This window comes from Centruroides vittatus, unplaced genomic scaffold (assembly GCF_030686945.1).
Source record: "Centruroides vittatus isolate TY-2023 unplaced genomic scaffold, ASM3068694v2 contig_1048, whole genome shotgun sequence".
Taxonomy (NCBI): Eukaryota; Metazoa; Arthropoda; class Arachnida; order Scorpiones; family Buthidae; genus Centruroides; species Centruroides vittatus.
In genome coordinates, this window is record NW_027120676.1 from 581,565 (window position 1) to 604,806 (window position 23,242).

The window sequence follows — 23,242 nt, forward strand, 5'->3', positions numbered from 1 at the left end:
GCCTTCAGATAAAATATTATGCTTTATGGATTTCAAAACGGATATAACACCATATAAACACTAAAAAGTTCATAATGTGTATAGGAAAGATGCTATTAAACTTTCAAACATATCAAATGTGGTTTAAAAAGTTCCAGTGGAAAAATTTTGAACTAAACAATACAAAAAAGATACAAAAGGGAGTGCCCAGAAGCTGTCAACAAAGAAAAATTGCAGATAGAAATTGTTAAAAAAATCAACAAATTACACAATAAATATGACCAAACACACAAAAAAAAAATTGCTAAAAACATACAATTGTAACACAAGAGCAAGAGCATTGGAAGCATAAACTGAATACGATGGGTGTACAACATATTCAGTTTACTCTTCCAACAAATTTTTTTCACTGCATATGCTCTTCAATCTACAAAGCAAATCTTTGTCAAATTTAACATTTGAAGTTACAGTCATTCAAAATACAAGGTACCACTGTACTCTAGATTATAATTATAAATTTAAAATTAATATTTCAAGAAAAATTTAAAATTGCCACTGTAAAATATACCAGAACAAGGAGTAAGATTTGATAAAGTGACTAAATTAATTACAATTTCTAAATTATTTTCTACAATTGATTTTAACAAATATGATAACAATTATATTTTTTATATGATTTGTGAGCTAATATATAATTATATTTTCCACAAGTTTTAATTTAATTCAAACTTTTTCAACATTTCAGTATATTTAAGTTTTCTTGATAATACTAATAATATCTTATGTTGAATATTCATAAGAAATTAATCTTTGCAAAAAATGACTGCATAATCTCATTTCAACACCACAAACCAAGAAAGACTTACTATTTTATTGTGATTAAGTGCTTTCTGAGATGGTATACATCTCAACATTATATCAATCAAGTATTTTGATCTAATAATGATATGTATACTATCTCAAAAAAACATTTTATCATTATAAACTAGTGACTGCTTATAGGTTATTGACGTCAATGTTATAAATTAAATTGTTTGCTTTTGATATTTGTAAAAAATAGAATTATAACAGCTTATAAAAATTTATATACAGGGTGTCCCATAAGTTTGTAAATAGTTTAAAAATTCATAAAAGTTGAAAGAATTAGTATATTTGAATGCAGTTTGCATAAAAGTTCTTCTCATGAAGGGGGATTTTTTTGGGTAAACAAAAAGAAAATAGTTTAAATTTTTGTCAATAGGGGGGCTGAACTCAAGAAAACTACTGAAATTGTGCAAATCTGAGTCTTATAAAATGCAGGGTGTATGATTAACAGCTCATTTCTGAATTTTTCTGTTGCTGGCGCTGACATACAGTTTTCATTATGATGTTGATGTTGGTGCATAAAGCACTGTTGTGAAGTTGTTTTATCTCAGCCACGAATCACCGGCTGAAACTTTATGAAGGTTTAGGACACAGAAGAGAATGAAGAAAGGTTCAGGACCAATCACTCCTGTCAGACTGGTTTCCTAGACAGGAAAATGGAGGTTAACTATAATGCATGCAGTAGCACTTGCCCCATTTATCTTAAGCTAAAGACCAACCTCATCTCATGCACCGACAATGGATCTTACCGTAATTTTCACATGTAATTTTATATATTTAGATAATAATTATTATTGTTATAATAAACTCACTTCTAAACCACCTCCAAAACATGAACCCATGATAGCAGCAACTGTTGGTTTTCTACTTGAAGCAATTTGATCTAAAACTTCTTGGCCCTCCTTAGACAAAGCAGTCATCTCTTCTTTTGTATTACAAGCTTCTAACATCCTAAAAGTATTTTAAAAATTATTAAAAATTATTTCAAAATTTTTCCATTTTAAAGTAAAATAAATCAAAATAAAATTAGACATGAAGTGCATTCAAGATCTGAGGTCTCCGAATTTATTTCTTAAAAAGTACTGAAAGCTTTAATTGCTATCTCTTTTCAACATAGTCACCCTGTAGAAGTACACATTTTTTGCAATATTGCTGCATAATCGGATGGCCATTGTGGATACTTCTTTAGGGGTGTTTTGTCCACCGGAAAACTGCATACCCCTTGGCAGCTCATTTTCACTAAGTTTTATTTTGTGTTCATCAAATGGTGGCACCTTAGTCAATTATACAGCACTATACAATAATATGTAAGAAGTTTTTTAAAATTGAAAAGCATTGAAAGAACACAGATAAATATAATTGTGAGAATAAGGTTATCTCTTTTATTTTATTAAGGATTATTAATCTGTTCTTGCAAATTTTCTAAGATTTCAAATATTGTATTTAATCTTGTGTAAGAAAGGACGCTTCCATTTGGAACTTCCTTGTCAATGATAACGGAACTTACTCATCTTTTATTTTTTTTCCATCCCCCATCTTTAAAACCAATGTTTATCAAATATTTCATTTAAGAAATACTTTTTGACTGATGCTATCATACGTGGATTTAATTATAATAACTGAAGATTCTATTCATTAAAGAAAGGATTAATCTAAATAAATTTATTGCTAATGTAAAAGGGAGGAACTACCCCCCCTTTCTGTTAAAACAGAAATTCAACAGTTTTTATCATCGCTGTCATCACCAAATTTCAACGTCATCCAAGATTTTGTTCCCTAGATTTTAACCCAAACGTCCAGGTTACATAAGGAAAATCCTTTATTTTGATTGGATAAAACGGATGATTATCATCAAATTTCGCACTCAAATTGAGGAGTCTGACCAAAATTTTCTCCCAATGTAGAAGCAAACCTGGAGTTCTCCGAAATATCAGTTAAGAGTCCACCGTCAACTTTCAACGCTAAAGTACATGAGGGATTCCAGAAGCCTCATCCTAAGTCCGAACCAAATCTATTCTCCCAAAGGCAAAATATTTCAAGTAGGAGAATCAAGACTTATCACTTGTGTAAAGAGAAGAGTAGTCTAAGAAATTATAGAAATGAACTTTCCAAAGAAGATAGAATAACAGAACAACGTCAATCTACAATTTGTTAAGGTAGTATAAACTTGGGAACTTAGGTCAAACTCTCTCTCATGCGGTTAGAATCTAGAGTTAAGTAAGCTTTATTATGGATCGCTTGGTGTATTTTCAATTTATGCATTTCATTAAATCTTATTTGTTGTTTTGTTAAATGGATTCATCATTGACTCAAATTTCCCAGCACCTTTCCAAACTTATTGGCTGCATATGTATTATCGAAGTTCATAAATTAGAGTTAAACAGAAATAAAACTTATAAAATGGTGTTATACTCAAATTTAAGAAAGGAATTTCCTTAATAAATGAATATATTATTAAATGTTAAATAAATATAATTTTGTACCCAATATCTGCACCAGCTATAAAACATCCTGGCTTTGATGAAATAAGAACTGAACTACTGATCTTAGGATCATTCCATATCTCCCTCATTAATACTTTTACTTCATTCATAACTTCTTCAGAAAGTGTATTTACCTGAAAAGAAATTTTGAATTTATATAATTATTTTCTAATTACAATCTGGAAGTAAAAATACTTGTTTATAGTATTTCTATTTTATTTTATATAAACAAAATAACAAATATTAGTAGTTAATTATTATTTAATATTAGAAACTTTATGTCATCTCATTGTAATTTTAACAGTCTACAAGAATAAAGAGAATATGCAAATTCTTGTTGTATTCTTGTATATGGCAATGCAAGATATGGGCAATCTGCCAAGGAGAATGGTCTGCTGGAAAGTGGCTCCTATTTAGTTGTTATAAATGCAAAGAAAACCCAGAAAACTCCATGCAGCCAGCCTGTTGCAAACCCATGGCCAACTAGCAGTGTTCACTAGGTTTTCACTCAATCAGTGATGGGCTGCTTCTGTTCTTAAAATTGATACAATAATAAGCACAGTCAAACCTAGTTTTTGATGTCAAATTGTGAGCGGCAAATAGACAAAAATTTCACCATAAATTTCAATCATCATTCCAGCAAAAGGAAAAGTTAAACCCATAAAATTAATTTCCACATTTCCTTGTTGAAGAGATGACACATCCAGTGTGACACCCAGAACCTTCGATAAAAACTTCAACTATTGGACGCCAGACCCTCTCCTGACCTCATGGAAAAAACCCACAAGAAGGTGCAAATAAAAAGGGGAGTGATGACAAACTCAGAGAGTCGTTATCAGTTCCCATTCCAAAGGGGTGTAAATCCATGAAAGTCGCCGCCAGTTTCGAGATCAAGTCCCTCGATCAATACCTGTGGATTTATCCTCCAATATTATTACCTGTGCCTCTACCCTCGTCAAGTTCCTCCTTACGGATTACCTTCCAGACTGCCTGTAGTGCATCTGAATGAAGGACTGCCAAGAACCAAGAACTTTCTTTTGTTTGACCTATCTGGCAGCATCATAGCAAGAATCATAACCAGGTATTTATCAACCTGCGATTCGTTTGTAAACTCTCTCTCCCTGATTGACCCAATTACAACCGGTTCCATGTATACTATATTTACTTTTGTTAATATTAAATCATTATTACTAGTTAAAGGGGATCCCGAGTTACTTCCTCGTTTCTCTCAACTCACCTCTACTCCGAACGTGACCGCTCGCGCGACGTAATAACCTACTGATATATATATAAAGAAATCAGAACTACAGACATGTAGTTTTAATTTAATTACATTAATTTCATAAATCTCTCATTTTTTAAAATTATTATTAAATACTAAGATTACAAAGTTTCTATATCAGACTGCAAACTATTTGAATTTTTGCATTTGATTTTAAGTGCTATGTTGAAACTTCTAGTAGTAGTTTATTTTTTTAATTTACTGTTTCATTAGTTTTGACTAATCATTAATCTGTTCATTAATTAAACTAGAAATCTTATAAAAATGTAAATTTAATCTATTTTACAAAAGATTTCTATTATTATTCTTTTTAATACATATTTCACACACATTAATTTGTTATTATTAAATACAATTCAAAATCATCTAAAATTTATTAAATTAATTTAAAAACAACTGGTTTGGATTAACAATTATGCCCCTGTATTATTTATAAAAATTAAAATAGCTGACTCTAATCTAACAGTTAATAAAAGCTTAATAATTTTAGACTATATGTGCATATCTTACTTTAAGACACTTCACCTTACATTGCTATGCTAATATGACCCTTTTCAATAACAATATACTGTATAGTCAATTTACCTTAAAACCAACACCAATAAAGTGAATTTTATCATTACCCTGGCAAAACACCATTGTTATAATGTTAATTTTCACACAATAAAATGAACAAAAATTTTATCAGAATTTGTTAGACCAAACTGTAAATTACTTTCATAATCTCCAAGAAATAACTATTTCTAATAATGATTTTATTATTCATATTGAAAAGTGTAAAAAGCAAAGTGGTGCTTTAATAAATGTTCTATTTTGAGTAGAATAATTTTCTACTCCTACTAAGCAGACGGGTTCAATCTCCAATTGTAGAGCAATTCAAACATCTGGTTTTAGCAGACCATTCTACCATACTCAGAAAATAGGAGTTAAAAGTTCAAGGACACTCGCCTCTTTAGACTAAATAGATGTGGTTCTACACAAACATGTGCTAGTTTGAAAATTGGAAGGGGCTGCATACAGTGGTGCCAGGTTTGGATACATGATGCCAAATTTGGCTTCTGTTTTTAATCTTTTGGAGCCAAAATGTATTTTCTACTTTTTCAAATAATCTTCAACAAAAAAAAAATCACAAATTCTTTTAGCTTTGTTTTGTTTAACCACTCTGATATACCATTCTGTACTTAAACATTTTGTTTGATTTGAAAAATCATTTAGAATTTGTTTTTGTTAATAAATTTAATGTTTAATTTTATTTAGTAAATTAATTCAAAATACTATATAATATTTTAGAGGTTTTAATTGTCTGTTAAGACTTAACACCAAAATTATACAGGTTTGTCCTTGACCCCAAAACTCCTTAATACAAACTTTTGATAAAGCAAACTAACTACTGTTTCCCTAGTGATTCATATTAATGCAAGTTGACTGTATTAAAAAAAATGTAAGTGTCAGGCTCAGCTGATACTGGTGCCAAGTGCTATGCCAGACTGAAGTCAAGGCATAGCTATCCAAACAAGTGTAACATTAAGCTTCTGTGTTATTGGTATATGTGTCAATGTCTAGAATCTTCCTAGAATGACACATATTCAATATTGCAGCTTTCTGTAGTGCAATGTATGTTTCTATTAAGGTTTAACATTTCTTGATTTTTTGTGTAGTATGGCACCAATGGAAGACAGGACAACAGACTCAGACTTAAACATCCTATCCATTCTCCACAGGTGCTTTATTTCTTGGGAGTGTATTCAAGTGGAGTGTACTTGTGTTTGATTTACTCTCACTTTTTTAACAGCTCTCCTCAAACTTTTTTCTCAAATTCAAACACACAATTTTTTTCCATGCTAGTTGTCATAACAACTGACTAACTAATCATTTGAACAGTTAATATTTCTGACATCCTTCCATCTAAGTTGACATAAGTATTGAAAGACAATCTTCAACAGTAACATCTTGGACTATCAGCTGGTGGAGGTGCATATAGTGAAATATTATTCTTCATAGACTATCATCTAAAAACAACACAAGTCTGTAAAACAGAACAAATGGTCTTTCTTCCATTAAGTATCCAAAATCTTTTTTTCAAATTGTTCAATACAATAAGACATGCTAATATGTCCTGGTCTTAACGTTCATCCATCACTAACCTTTTAACAATTGTATGTTTCCTAGATAATATTGCAGGCATTCTAAATTCTGAAGTATCTTTCCAATACACATTTGTCCTTGCTTTAATAATTCCTTTATCTACTAATCACACTACACATTACACACTTTTCCAGCACTAGTTTAATCAAAATAAATGTCTTTGACCTTGTTCAGAGGTCTGTCTCAGGTTAAAAATGTATTAAAACACAAATTAAAGAAAAAACTGAGTTCTAATGGTAGAACTATAACTGCTAAAAATGGCAGTTATGGTTCAACCATAAGTTACAAAATTCAAAAAACAAATTAGTTGTGTATTTTGAAAGTCCTACAAACAAATAATTTATGTATTTTTAAAATAAAAACATAAAAAAAAGTTAAAGGTTATTGCCAAAAGAATGCTTGAGTTGAGAGGGTGGAAGTATGCAGATCCTACTTTAAACTGTATAGCAGATACAAATGTTTTAGGAAAAACTTGGGACCAAAGTAATGACACCCTTTGAATAAATGTGATGAATTTAAAAAATGTGTTTTCGAAAAGGTTACAAGGAAATTAATTTTAGCTGCTGCTCATCACATTTTCAATCCACTAGATATGTAAGTTCGCCAAAATGGGGGGGTTTATTCCCAACCGTCGGGATAGCTATGGTCTATACCTATGTGGGTGGCAGTTTTGAGGAGGCAGAAAAGACAAGTGTTTCACAAACAAACCATTTATTTTTGACAAATATGATTACATAAATTTATCAAGGTCCTGAAGTTCTGAGCTTTGTAAGTTGTCTTCTGAAAGTGCCTTTCTTTTTGTTCTGATCCAACGTAAGAGGGGCCCTGGAATGGCATTGAGTTAAAGTTCGTAATCGGGAGAGACAGCACAAAAAGGATGAACAGAAGTATGACGAACGGAGGTGAACAAACATAAAAGGTAGACTAGAGGAAGCCATCCTTTGTCCTTGAAGTTGAAGTTTTTATAAGTTTTTTGAGATCAATTTGTTGTTAATTGGACAGACTTTTCTTCCGCACTTTCTAATTGGTCTCCTACCCATCTCCAGGTGTAAATGGAGCTCCACGTTGGTTGCAGGAAAGGTCGGCTAGAGATGGTCTATCTGACACTGTCTTTTAGACTCTGATTGCGTTTCATTGCTGACTATGATACCCACGCTTATTTTTGATCATTTTTCTAGTTTCATTTTGCTTTCTAAACTGCATCTTAAATTTTTAATAGTTTCCTTTTAAATTTTCTTTATCTAAAATTTTGTTTTTCCTGATACTCTTTATGAGCATCGATATCAAAGTTGCCGACTCGACACTTATACATCTTGTTTTCTTTACTGTTGACCTTAACAAATTTTACATTTTTCTCTTTTAATGCAATTTCTGGGCCTGTCCAGTTACATTAATCTGTAAGCTCTTACAACAGCATATTTGGGAGATGAAACTAACCTCAGGCTATATATTTCTGAAATTTTACTTCAGAAATATATAGCTGTGGACTATAATCCAAGGCTGACTTCTACATATAATAACATTGCAAAGCAGTTACATGTATAAGCTATTCTGGCATTCATATGCCAGAATAGCTTATACATGTAATGCTTTGCTTATAGTGAAATATTATTCTTCATAGACTATCATCTAAAAACAACACAAGTCTGTAAAACAGAACAAATGGTCTTTCTTCCATTAAGTATCCAAAATCTTTTTTTCAAATTGTTCAATACAATAAGACATGCTAATATGTCCTGGTCTTAACGTAATTCCTTATAGTCAGGTTACGTGTATAAGCTATTCTGGCATTCATATGCCAGAATAGCTTATACACGTAATCCTGACTATATATTAGGCTTCTAGCTAATGGTAAATATTCTATAGATAGAAACTTAGTCCCAGTATGAAATGATAGATTTGGTCGAAAGTTAACATACATACATAGGTGCCACTAAAAATTGTTAACCCAAAGGCTCAGGAAACATAAATACAATGTTCATACAAATAGTCTATCCACAGTGCTTTCCCAGTTTGCAAGTGAGCTGGGGGTGTCAGCATGTTGTGACCAGGTTAAATTATTAAAAAAGGTGTTTGATGTCAACAAGTTACAACCAATGGAAGCTTTTAAAATATTCAAGCATCTAGAAAGGATGCTTCAAATATTTTTGTTATTAGTATATTGTGTCAGTCTGCCAACTGCTGTCTATTGTTTATTTGTGTTCCTATTCTTCTTTGCCAGGCAGGCTTCTGAAGTGTTTTTGATTTGTGTGCTTCTGTCTGTGGATGCAGTTTTAGCCACTATTGTGACTGCACCAGCATAGACTAGTGTATGAATGTCAGAGTGCAGAAATAAAATGAGTGCAATCTAGTAATATGTAAGTGTTCACATAGTACAGAGTTTTCTCTATTAGATTTTGGAAATGCATGGCCATTATGCAGGGTCAATGCTTGTAAATCTAGTGAGTGCTTCCTGGAAAGAGAGAGAGAGAGAGTATGAATTAAACCTGAATCTATTTTAGGTAATGAGTTATTGATATTGTCAACATCAGTAAAAACAGTGGTGGTAGGAACAGTATTGCCAATGCATGTATCTTGATGATCCTGAAGGATTATGTGATCATTGTTGATGTAATTGTTCTGAAATTTGTTGTTTGATGCATTCTAGTGTTGTATGTGGTGTAAGCTTGTTATGTATAATTGTTCTTTTTTGATCAACAACCATTTGTACAGTGACTGTGAGATGAGGATATTATTGTGAAATGATGTAACTGTTGTCTGTATGCTGTCATATCTGTTTCGTGTTATGTGATGGTGTAGTAAGTATGGATGATGAACTCATTCATTTCTGATGTCCATTTCATCCATTAGCATGGTTTACTTGCTTTAGTGGTCTGTGACTGAACTGTTTCAGAAATATCAAAATTAGGCTGATTTCCCAAAACTAGTGTGGGCATTGCAATAGCCATACTTTGATCAGTGCTGCTTTCACCACTGATGGCCAAGAGAGACCGATATATTTTTTGAACATGAGCCTCTGCCTAACTCAAGAGTGCAGGCCTTGTTAACCCAGGCAATGTTCAAGCTGGTATTACACTTTGATCATGTTATCACCATAGATGTGGATTCAGTCACTCTTGGCTTCATTTCTCCCCACAGACCTCACTGACATGGGTGATCCTAGCAGGAGCAGATGTTACAGCAGGCATAGCTCTGTGATTCATCAGAATTACTGAGCTCTCACAACAACAAGGTGGTGGTAACTGGTGAGACTGTGAAACACCCTGTATAATAACAACTATGTTTTGACAATTTCAAAGTTGAATAACTCGCATTAAAACTGAGATACAGCAACGGTGGCGCCCTCTATTAGTAGTGCAGACTGTCAACTTTCATCTCATATAGGTTACTACATAATATCATGGCATACTGGTCGAAGCAACATCGTGCGTTTGTGGTAGAGTGCTATTTTTGCGTCAGCGAATCTGTCGTGTGCATGCAACACGAATTTTGTAAACATTTTAAGATTTAGCCGCAATATCCAATTCCTGCTTGTGGAACAATATTGAATTGGGTAAAAGACTTCCACGAAACTGCCAGTGCATGCCACACAGCCAACAAGACCTTTGAAGTTCTCCATGAAGCTTTTGGCAATCGCATAATTTCCAAACGTGCTTGTTTCAAATGGCCACTTCACTTGTCTGATTTAACCCCACCAGTCTTTTACCTATGGGGTTATTTGAAAGCGAGAGTGTACTCCAATCGGCCAAGAAGCTTGGAACACTTAAGAGATCAAATTCGAGATGAAATTTCCAGAATTCCTACAGCAGTCATGAAAAATGTGTTCAAAAGCTGGACGAAACGCCTCGAGTCTTGTGTAGCCGCAAATGGTCGTCATTTGTCCAATGTAACATTTCGTAAGTAAAATTGAATAAATTTTATACCTTGTGTAAAATTTTCAACTTTTTTAGCGATTAGTTTGGGAGTTATTCAACTTTTGAAATTGTCAAAACATTGTGAAACACCCTGTAGTACATTTAAATGATACTGTAAGTATGTTTTTGGACATCTAAGTTGTTTTCATTAACAGGTAAAAAAAAAGGCTGTTTCTGTTTTAGATGTTTTTATATGTGTGAAGGCTATTTCACCTTATGGTAGTATTCTGAAACTTAACCTGCCATTTCAATGAGGTATGTAAATATTGATAGTAAAATATAGGGATAACTTAAAATAATCTTTTAATTGAATTTACCTTAGAATCTGGTGAATTGAACTTAATAACAGCCACATCATTTCTCCTCTCTAAAGTTATATGTTTATGACCTATTAAGTAAAAATAATGATTTATAAATAAATAATCATAATAATGAATTTTAAATAAATACAAATATTAGAACTATGAAAACTAATCTATGCAAATATTGTTTAGAATTAACAAGTAATTTACAAGTAATAAAATACAAGAAGGTTTATGAATCTATTTCAGAAAAAAGATCAAATTTTATGAATTTTTATTGTGAACCACTATATGTTGCATATTCATCTCCATTGAAGATGAATATGCAACATATGATAGTGGTTACAATGTAAAGCCTGGATAAAAAAAAAGGTAATGAAATTAAAGTTTGAAACAATTTCACAAACCAGATCCTACAGTCAAGACAATAGGCAAATTGAAAATAACACAATCTGTTAATAATAAATGAAGATATAGATATCCACACATATTAGAGAATATAGGAAATTCAGTTCAAAATAATATTACAGAAGAATGACATACATCAATTAGAGCTACATCATGTGAACTTGAGTTAGACAATTCAATGTCTATGAAATTTTGGCATCATATTTATGAATTTTATTTTTAAAAGTTCAATAAATGTATTCTTCGGAGTATTATTGTATTATTTTGTAATCGAATTTAAAAAGCTTATCCATTATTTTTCTGAAATAAGTAGGAATTTTATAAACAATCTTTATACATACAACAGATTCTATATTTGTGATACTGTTGTTTTAAATCAAGCACTAGATTTCAACAATGTACTTACACAATTTTCAATATAATCATAAATCTTTTACAATTATATTAAAAATTTAATAAATCTTATAATAAATATTTTTCTATAATAATGATTTCCTGTAACAATACTTACAGTAATATTTTTAAGGATATTTTAATGTATATTTTATAAAAAGTTACTATTATATTATTAAATATAAATAAATATAGAGAAAAATAAAGTATCATGAAAAGTGTGTGCAATACTTATTACATTCAAACAATTAATTGCTAAATTTCAAATTATAATAAAAATATCTTGGCAATAAAAACATTTCTAAAATAAAATATAATTGGAAAATTTAAATAATTACATTTAGTTAATTTATTGTAAATTTTATAACTTACAAATATAATTTTTATATTCATTAAATTTAATATTCATATCGGTATACTTACGTTTCATTATATTTGTTAAAAACTGTGATCTGACAAGACCTAAGATTAAAAAAATTAATTTTTAGAAATTTTTATAAAGAAAACAATCTTAACATTTAGAAATTTTAATTACAAAATATTAACTATAATCAAATTAGTCACAATAAAAATATAATAAACAACAATAATCCAGAAATTCACTCAAGTGATCACCATAATTAATTGTGCTATAAATTTGCTATTAATAATAATTAGATATTAGGAAATTTGGCATTATATAATTTAATCCAGAGACTTCACTATACACTATACCTTCCTTATCTGCAGTTTCATCCACCACAGATAAGGAGAGTATACCGTCTAAAGGAGTTTGAAAACATTAAATAAGGAAATTCAAAATTTGAGTTCATAAATTCTGCATGTCAGCATCATGAATCATCCCTTTGTCAACTGTTTTCCCAGTCTCCAGCACACACAGTCAGTCTCTTTATAGCACTTACAGTACTTATATATCTTATTTTGCTTAATAGAGCTGTACAATCATTATCTATAGTTTCAAGCATTTGCAGGGGCTTGGAACCCATAACTCAGAGAAATGGAAATACTGTACATAGAAAATAAATAATAAAATAATGCAAGGACAATTATTAATATCATAATCCTCCTCCTCTTGCTTACTCACTATTTTTCCTATTTGACTCTGATATTCCTCCTATGTCTCTTCATGCATGAAGATGATCCATTAACAGAGTCAAAAATAGAAATATAAAAATATGAAGGACAAAATGCAAAGTTTTTTCTTTGTAAAAGTCATATTTATTTTTATATTTCTTAAATGTAAATAATGCCGGCTACATACCTGTATTGGTTTTTTACTTAAAAAGGGTAAAAAATGTTAGTGTTTCTTCAAGTTTACCTGTTGTTAAAAGTTTATTGCTTGCATCATTAAATTAACTAGTTCCTAGATCAACTTTAATAGAATGATCTGACAAAACTGATTCAAGATTTATGGTTACTTCATATTGAATTTAATTCAAATGTAATGTTAGAAATATTCTTTAAAATTGAAGTAAATTATTTTGATTGATCTCCAACTTCCAATCTTTTTCCCCTTTAGAAATTAACACAGTTCTGATGTTACACATACCAAATTTCAACTAAAATTTTGTAACAGATTTTTTTTTTTCTTTAAATTAATTAATACTACAGAACTTACACTGATTTAAAACTTTTTAACCTTTTTTATTTCAATTGAACTTAATTACCAAATCTCAATTTAAAGAAAGAAAGTATGTATGTACTGTACATCAAAAACTAATAAATAATCAAAATAATAATAGAAGTATAGAAATAAACTCAAACTGGAAAGAAATTGTGATCAAAAAATCCCTATAAATTAGTAAATATTAATGCCACCTAGAAGGGGAAGGAATTGGAAAGAGGGGCAAATGTGAAGTCGATAAACAAGAGCTAGAGAACCCAATTAACCACTGTACAAGAAAGATAACAACAGGAGTACAATTCATAACTGAATTACAAAGAAAGATCCTTAATAATTTTTAAGTTTACAAAACTTTTTAAGAAATGACCAAATAGGTAAGAAAAATATTTTTAGGGATTTTCAAGCATTTTTAAACAATAACTCATCAATAGTTGTTACCAAAATGAATACCTGGTTTAATCAAAGATCAAGACAGTGATAAAGTAAAAAAAACAGTAAAAAGTTACATTAGCTGTAAAAGGCAAAAAAAAAAATGACAAATTTTTTTTAAAGATCTTGAATGCAAGGTTGTTTTATAAAAGGAGACAAATAAATATTTGATGTATATTGTAAAACTAAAAATGTTCTAATAAATAATAAAACAAATTATGTATATAGATACCATATTGATGAAGGGAGATAGAACTCCTGAAATGCATGTATGGAAATAAAGATGGAAGAAATAAAGGCAAGCATTAAAATAGAATAATGTTCCGTAGATCAATAAATAATAATATGGTTCCAGTAGAATAAGATGTTCTAAGATCATGTTGGATTATAAATTTTCTAAACAAAATTTAAAGTTTTTAAAATGATTCAAGAATGATTACTAATCAGACTGATAACAAAAGATGACCTTTTGTTCACTATGTCTATGCAAATTTGTTATCAAAAGATATTGAACTTGACAAATGATAAACAATAAAACAAGTTTTCTAAAGTTTCTAAAAGAGACCAAAAGTATTAATAAAAATATACGAATTCAACTGGCAAAAAAAATGTAGGTTAAATAATTATATGAATTTTGTGTTAAGAAAAGTATAGCATCACATTATATTAATACATAATATTAAATTATCCTATGATTATCATAGGCATGTAAAAAGCCAAATTACTTTCATGCTAGAATTGTATTATAAAATTTGATCTGAATTATGGATGATTATGCCATCATTTTATGTTAAGATTAATAATTAGAAATTAATTCTGAATTTTAAACAAATACAGGAACTCCCCTACTTACAAACATTCAACTTATGAATAATTTAACCATAAGTCTGAAATTTAAATTTTGCACAGATTCTGAACTTTGCTTACCACTCATGGGGTGGTGTTAAAGTCAGGCTTTGTCCAATGATAAATTTTTGATAAATAATTCATTTGGGTTAATTTCTATTGCACAGTGCCATTTTTTGTTTTTGCACTTATTCCAAGGTGCCATTGCTACTTGTGAGGTGATAATAAAGTTGGTAACATTGGAGTAATGGCATTTTTGCTATGGTTTGTAATTTTTACAAACTTTTAAGATTAGTGCTTAAAAAATGCCTCCAAAATATAATAGTATATCTAGCAGCAGAGAGATATTCAAGAAGTGTCACTCTTTCACCATGGAAACTAAAATGATATTATAGTGCATTAGATGAAAAAACTGCACTTTAAACACTTGCAAGTAAGGTGTAAGTAAGGTGTTTCAAGTGCTGTTTTTTCACTTAAACTGCTAGTAAGCGGTACTGAGGGGTAAACAAGCATAATGTATTCTATAAAAATAACTTTAGTAAGAAGTTAAGAAAGTTAAATTATAATGTATTCTATTAAGTACATTGAAACACTACTAACAGTAGTTTTTGGACTCGTAGCACAATTATTAAAAAGTTGTGTAACTCATTAAATATTACTAAATTGACCAACAAATTGATCAAGGAGCTCTTTCAAATACTTTTTCTATGGTTGTTTACTGGGAAAAAATTTCTGAAATGCAGGATGTGCACATATTATTGAGCAATTTAAGATAATATTTTCATCAGTACTGAAAAATGATATTACCACTATTTCAAAGAGAAATATTTGCAATTTCATACTACTTTTAAATGCATTTGATGTGTGCCTCATGTCTGTGGCACAGCAGATGTCCAGGTGGTACTCCCATTGTTGCCTAACTCTCACAAGCATGTTTGTGTGATATTCCTGATGGTGGTGTCGATGCATCTCCATAATACTGGTAGTATCATTGGAAATGAAGGGATGTAAACACATTGTCCTTGACAAAATCCGACATAAAGAAATAGCACACTGGGAGGGTTTGTAATAGCAGGGTGGCCATGTACAGAAGATGTTTTCAAATGCTGCATGATCAATCCATCAACATGGCAGGTGTCCATTTAGGTACTCCCAGATGTCAATATGCCAATGTGGTACAGGATCCAACTTGTTGGTAAATAAACTCCTATCCCATCTCATACATGAGTTATGGCATAAACTAGTTTTCCAGCATGTCCTGGTAAAGTACACCCTTCCTGTGACTCTGCCTTCCACAAAAGGAATGGGCCAGACAGACATTGTGGCATTAAAAACTGCAAATATTCCTATATTCCTCTTTCAAACAGTGGTAATATCATGTATTTCTGTTCAGTATTGATGAAAATATGGTCTTAAAAATTGACCAATAACTTGTGCATATCCTGTACAGTTTATAACACAAAGATGTATGCTTTGTTAGTTTTCTTACAAATTTTAAAATTTGTTAACAGTCAATCCAAAAAGGCTTTATATAGTAGCAGCCATGGAAATTTTTGAAAGACTTTGAATGTGAAGATGTTCTGTAAAGGAAACATGTAAACAATCATGCAAGAAAACTATAAAATTGCATCATTCATGAAATCATAAACATGAGAATACTTTTCATTGGCTTGTTAGCCAGTGAAAAAGTATTCTCATGCCAAAGTCTACTACATTGCTGTAGTAGATTTTGTAGAAGTTTTTATAAAAACAAATACAAAGGTGATACTTCTATATGTAAAATGGAATGTTTTTTGACAATTAAGCACTGTATAATATCTGTTATTATACATTTAAAATAAAATTTACTTCCAGAACAATAATTTTGAAAAAAAGTTCTGTAAATTGTTTCTTGTAATTATAACTTTGAACTCTCATAAAATAGTACAGAATGCATTATCATTAATTAACAATTGTGTATTTGTTCTAAAGAAAACATAAGCATTGCAACATTAAAAATTGGATCAAGAGATAAATATGCAAGTATGTTATTTCAGAATAGGATGCTATAGTATGTTAGCATGGGAGAATGTACTGTCAGTTCTCCTGAACTGAAAGTAAAGTGTAAAGATCAGATGTAAAAGAGTACAAACTGTGCAACATCCCCTATGCAACATGGGTTTAAAAATAAGCCTATAAAAGATTGCTTGATGTAGAAAATAAAGCTTCCAGTGTGTCAAATGGTGCAGGAATGCATATCCTCTAAAGATATCAGCAGACTTTATGAGTCTGTGGATGTGCAGTATTACAGAAACATACTATCTCCAAGCTAGTTTCAGCAATTAAGGAACAATTCTGTAACATGAAATCCTACATCTTAAAGGTTAACCATGCATCATGTCACTGCACCAAGATGGTGAGTGAAGTATAATGTATCTTTTCTCTACAGTTTGTTTGCATTATCACTTAATTTAATGTGTAAATTGTTGTTTACATTCAAAAAAAATTTCTGCAAGAGTCAGCCCACCAGTGGCAAAGCAGTCTTCATATCATGAATACTGGGAGTTTGGTTGTGGGTTTGCACCTCGCTCGGATGGGCCAGCCACGTGGAGTTTTCCAGGTTTTCTCCACGTCTGTAATGCCTAAATAGGGGCCAGTTTCCCTTAAAAGACCTCCCGGAAGGCATCCCCCTAGGCAGATCGCCCATGTGTTGCATTGCCATAACTTAACAATCTATAAGAGTCAGGCTCTCCAGATGCTAAACTGGCCAGTAAGTAACATTTCTGATTTCAAAACTGTTGAGAATTGCTAGTATTATGGATATAGTCACAGTCATAGCTTAAATATTCCATGTCACATTCTATCAAATGGTTTTTGGTATATATCACAAATGAGGCAATTTCCATGGCTGCTATTACACATTTCTCAAAATGGAATTAAACAGGTGAGAAACATTAATAAAGTTTGGAAATAAAGCATCAATAAAAAAAAACAATTTTCTTTTTATTAACACTATCCAAACAATAATGAGAATGAATGAGATTCTTCCTATTCTATGCAAACAACACAGAATGAATAACTATACATTCTGTCCACCATCATTGTGATGAGAGAATTGATATATTATTGTATCAACTTAAATTATAGCTATTCAGTTATAAATCTGAACTGATAGCTTCTCCATTTAAATTTATACTAATGTTCAATTAAATAAACAATAGAATTGGATTTAAAAGTATGAAAAGAGTATAAATTCAGTAAAAAAAATCCACAATTTGAGATTTATCACACATTAAATCTAACCTATTAGATAAACTCAAAATATAATTTTATAAATTGTTTACCTCAAACTCTCCAAAGTTATGAATTTTAATTTCATTAATAAAAATAAATAAATATCAAGTGAAAGATAAAAAATTCTTTATCATGAATGATAAAAATATTTAAGTAATTATATTAGACCTTTTTAGGATTTAACTAAACTATAGATTTCTAAAGAATTTTAGTTAAAAATTATAAGTTTTTACAAATTTAATGAATAAAAATACAGTGACCACAGGAAAGTATACACATTTATTTTGTTTCAAACTCTCTTAATTTTCTTATATAGATAATAATGATTGAAAGAAATATGATTCTTTATAAGAAATAAGCAAATCTTGTTATAAAATCCTCTTATTGGTAATATATTGCTGATTTTTCATTAATAAAATTACAAATACATTTCTGTAGTATGAAGAAGTTTAATTTTTACAAAAATGTGTGTTCCATAAGTTTCAAACCATAGGAATTATGTTGATCTTCGTTTAATCTTTTACAAATAAAGCAAGGTGCTCAGTGAGGAAGAATGGATTTAAGTTATTTTGATAGGACCCCACAGTCAGAAAAAAGATGTCAAAGAGTTTAACCAGCTGCAACCAGACAACTGTGTGTGATTGGTGGAAAGTGAATGCAGCTTGCTAAATTTTTTGGCAAATTTGTGCCCAAACACCTCATTCAAAGCTGCATTTGTATTATTTTTGAAATATTCCATCTTACACTCACCCAAAGAGTACTAACTATAATACTTCTAAAAGTGGAATAATAATTCACAAACAATATAACCTTTAAATAAAGTATTTTGCTCATTAAAGTGTAAAGCTGGTAGTTTTGATGAAAGAAAAATTTTTGAAGTTAAACTAAACATTAAAAACTAATCTGTTAAAATTCTACCATACAAACATCAACAGGAATTAAAGCTGGGAATTATAAAGACCTGTATTAATTTGTAGACACTAGAAAGCAAAAAAAAAAAAAAAAAGCTTATTTCCATTTGTAATAAAACTATCTTCCACTTCAATGATACTGACAATAATAATTATTATTATTATTAAACAGGTTCATTGAATTATGCCATGTCATTACAAATTTCAGTCATTCAGATATGACCTATCACCACAAACCAACAGGAAGGTCAAAGTTCAATTTCCTACAGAGTCTGGACTCCGCCCTTTATCTTGAAACGTATCTTTTTTTTATTTAACATTCAAAAGATAGATAAAATCAGTCAACATTCAAATAATTTAAATATTCAGACAGAATTTTAATGTTTAGCTTATATACATATTTTATATACAAGTTGCTTAATATTTCAATAAGAAAAAAATGATGCAAATCAGCTCACTAATTTGAATTGTGTTTAATTATAAGCTAAAGTTTTAAACAATATTTTTGGCTTTTTCTGTGCTAATTTTTTATGTATCAAGTGTGTATAATTCAAGCAAGAGGTTAATGAAGGAAAAAATAGGGTCATATTTCAATTGCTGTAAAATCTTGCACAATGCTGAATTCTCTTCATGTTTACAAGACTTTTCCTCATTAGCTGCAGTAAACATCAAACATTTCCTTCACTTCTTTAATAATTACATTAATTTTAACTCAATATCATTATGTCTTCATTAAACTGAAGATTATGCGTTAATTATATAAAATTAAGATCAGTTTATTTCTGTGATAAGATATTAATAGAAAATATAGTTACCTGATCTCGTAAAGTGAAGGACTTTATTTAATTTTGATCGTCCGATTAACATCGTGGCCATTGCTACAGCTAACTTAGGTTCAACTACAAACTAAATCTCGTGTACACCTTCCCGGAAAATATTCCAATTTCTGTATCAACCGGTAGTGACGCAACGATCGATGTAAATTTTTATATTTTTCATAAATTGTAGAATTTAATTATCAGGTTCATTTTATTTTTTAACTTATAACATTAATTAATATATAAATTATATTAATTAATTAATTAATTATATAAAGCTTTCTAAAATTTAATTTTTTAATATGACGCTGGCAGAGTGCACAGCTGTTTTGAGTTTGTTTTGAGGGATCCAGGATGGAATCCTGGAACCCGAAAAGTTACAACTGAAATGTTTCGGGGATGTCCAAATGGTGAGGACCCCATTTCTCATCCCGACAAAGATCGAATCCAATCATTTTCGTTCTGAAAAGTACATAGATAGATTGTTAGTGCACAATTTAAAATATATTTGTTGAACTTCGATAGTCTAAATATTGCTTTGAATTTTTTTGAAACTGTGTTCTCATGATTATATAAAATATATATGAAGTTAGAGGATCTTTAATTAAAATGAAATTTTATGCACGAAACTATAAAACTTTCACGTACAGAAAAGTTAGTCATACAACCACCCAGAATCTGGAATTCATCCCGAACGTAAAAGACATATACCTATTTGTTCGGATTTTCTCGCGACTAAATTACCAGTGTTCGGTGTTTTATCCAATTGGGTATTGATGGAGACCACTTGATTGCCGTTAACATCGAGGTTCGACCTTTCTCGCTCCCGATCGGGTGTCGTTCTATCTGAAGACAATAAAAGGACCAATTGGGGAGGAAAGTGAAAAATTAGGAACCAACTAAATTGTTCGGTTCGCGGTTAAAATTTATATAAAATCGCATCTCAAGGTCAAAGCGATTTACTCCAACCGATCTGCAACCATGTTTTTTTGACCGTTCTTCAAAGAAACCACGCTTCTGCAACTTTTAATCTCAAAAACCACTCTTCTGTCTGAACCGTGTATCGTCGATATATTTCAATTCATTCACATCAGCTTATCAACACCAGCCCGACCTTACCACCGAGGGACTCGAAAGAAAAATAGAGAACTGCCACGCCGCCGTTTTCACAAGTCTGTAAAGATATTTCTGCCCAGCTGGTTTGAATAGCACTCTTCAATTAGGACAATGAAATCGGTTTCTTTTTTCGAACCAGTTTCTTTAAAATATTTCAGAAATTTCCCATTGGATTTAAATCCGGGATGTTTGGTACCAATCTAAATGTGAAATGTTTTGTTTAGAAACCATTGGCGTGCTGTTTTAGAACGGTGGAAAGATGCATTGCCATCTTGATAGATAAAGCCAGATTCACTAAAATGTTCCTCTGCTGTTTTTAGCATAAAATTATCTAAAATTTCCAAGTGGACCTCTGCATTCACTGTAGTGTTGACAATTTTCAAATTTTCAGATCCTGCTGCAGTTATGGCACCTCAAACCATAACTCTATTTGGAAATTTTGTTTCTGAAAGAAAGCATTCTGATAGTAACTTTTCATTGGGTTTTTTCCAAACTTTGTTACTATTGTTATCTCCATATCCCCATACAAATACGTGACTTGTTGGTGAACATAACTTGTTTCCAATCCATCAAATCCCAATTCTAGTAGGCTTTTGCTCACTGTAGACGTAGGTTTTTATCAGATATGGTTTCTGCTTTGCTTTTCTTAATATGTAGCCATGTTCATTTAACCATATGTGAGTTGATTTTTCAAATATATCTGTACCAGCTTTTTTCCATTCAGCATTTATCTCTCTGAATGACTTAAATCTTCCTCTTTTAACGATTTTGATGAAATTTCTGTCTTCTGGTGCAATAGTTATGTAGGGCGTCTACATCTATGTTGATTGAACAGTTCCTTGTGTTTTATAGTTAGCTATAATTTTAGACACTGCAAATTGGGTAAATTGTACGTGTTTTGTAATTATGTGTTGCTTTCCACCATGTCTGTAATATGAAGTTATCAACTGTTTCTTAGCACTACTCAATTCTGGTGTTTTCGGCATAGTTTTAGAATAAAAACATTAAATACGATTACAGTTTTGCATATTCAATTTCAGTTTGATATTACGCAATAACAGTGTCACTAAATTAATTTTAATATGTAACATACCCATCGTATTCTAAACCTTTGTCCCAGCTATATTAGTATTCCATATTTTTCTCTCTTCTCTTGATTAGTAAATAAATCATATTTTCTTTTATAATGGATTGTAGCCGAGTAATAAATAACAGAATCCGGAGAATCGCTTGGCGTTGATAAAATTTTAATGGTTTCAAAAATTATTCCAAATCCTGAATATACAAATATTCACGCTTACAAACTACGATATACAAATTAACTGGGACCGGTCTTTACAATACAACTGACGGGTTCCCAAGTACCGACAAACAAAGAGCTTACTATAGCTTAGATTTAACTTAACTAAATTATACTAATATCGGGCCAAAATTTAGAGTAAGATATGAGTCATAGAATTATACAGGAATTGTACAGAATGAAAAGTTCAAAGGGGTGACTGGCAATAATAATAATAATTTTAAAAAAACCCCTCGAATCCGTTCCTTAATAATTGTCTTCTTTACGTACTCGTCCTCACGTATCCCGCGTCCTGCTTTCCTCTCTCCCCGAATCAGCCCTTTGTTCCGTTCGAATCTCCCTCCCTCCTCTGCCAGTAACCTTCGACCGATCGGGTGTCACCCCCTTTTGTTTTATTGCAGTTCAGACCACATGGGTCAACTAACTACAGTGTGGTTAGGTAAACAGAAGCCGGAAATACAGTTATATACAGTTTATACAAATATGTTGTCTCAAAATTTGCAAAAGCAATCAACAAGCAAACATTAAATATTTTTTAAAACTCGCGCTTGAAATGATATGATGTAGGAATTTATAACATTACATCATACTTTTGACCAGAGATTGTAGTTGGATTCATGGAATACTTCAGAATTTTGTCTCTTTCCAAGTCCTATCATCCTCTCAACGTGAACTCTCTTACTGGATACTTTACCATCGCAAATTAATGCGGCATTATCAATTTGAGATTTTTCTTTCACAAAACATGGCAGGTTTAAGGTTACATTCTTTGCTATTAACAGGCAGTGCCGTCTTTAGAACGTAAGGGGCCCTGGGCCAGAAGAATGTTGGGGCCCCTCATGAAGAAACAGAATCAATACTAGATTACAGACCTAGGGGTCGCTGGTGTAGCTAGCACGAGCGAGAGCGGTTACGGATATCGTGCTATCACCCTTTTAACATATCCCAGAAAATCTGTTGACCGTTTTTTTTAGCCAGTGAGATTTTTCACCCTGTACTCAACACTTCACACTACGTGTTGAAGGAGTAATTTCAATCGTATTATTAATAGTTTCTTCATTTCAAGTAACCTATTTGTTTTCTTTGTAACTTTATTACATTCGGATTCTGGGGCCCCTACGACCTCGGGGCCCTGGGCCCGGACCCCGTAGGCCT

At 31.1% G+C, this 23,242-nt stretch overlaps 1 protein-coding gene across 1 annotated transcript in view; it reads right to left on the minus strand.

Moving 5' to 3' along the window:
• The window catches only part of Mtpalpha (monolysocardiolipin acyltransferase Mtpalpha), a 53,774-nt gene extending 33,955 nt beyond the window's left edge, over window positions 1-19,819 (minus strand). Inside the window, exons 1-5 of the mRNA XM_067264857.1 lie at window positions 19,669-19,819; window positions 12,194-12,232; window positions 10,985-11,055; window positions 3,327-3,460; window positions 1,656-1,794 (exon numbers count right to left, since the gene is read on the minus strand). Coding sequence (XP_067120958.1) covers window positions 1,656-1,794; window positions 3,327-3,460; window positions 10,985-11,055; window positions 12,194-12,232; window positions 19,669-19,729 — 444 coding nt within the window. The 5' untranslated portion in view covers window positions 19,730-19,819. The remainder of the gene's footprint in view (window positions 1-1,655; window positions 1,795-3,326; window positions 3,461-10,984; window positions 11,056-12,193; window positions 12,233-19,668) is intronic.
• Window positions 19,820-23,242: the final 3,423 nt, after the last annotated feature.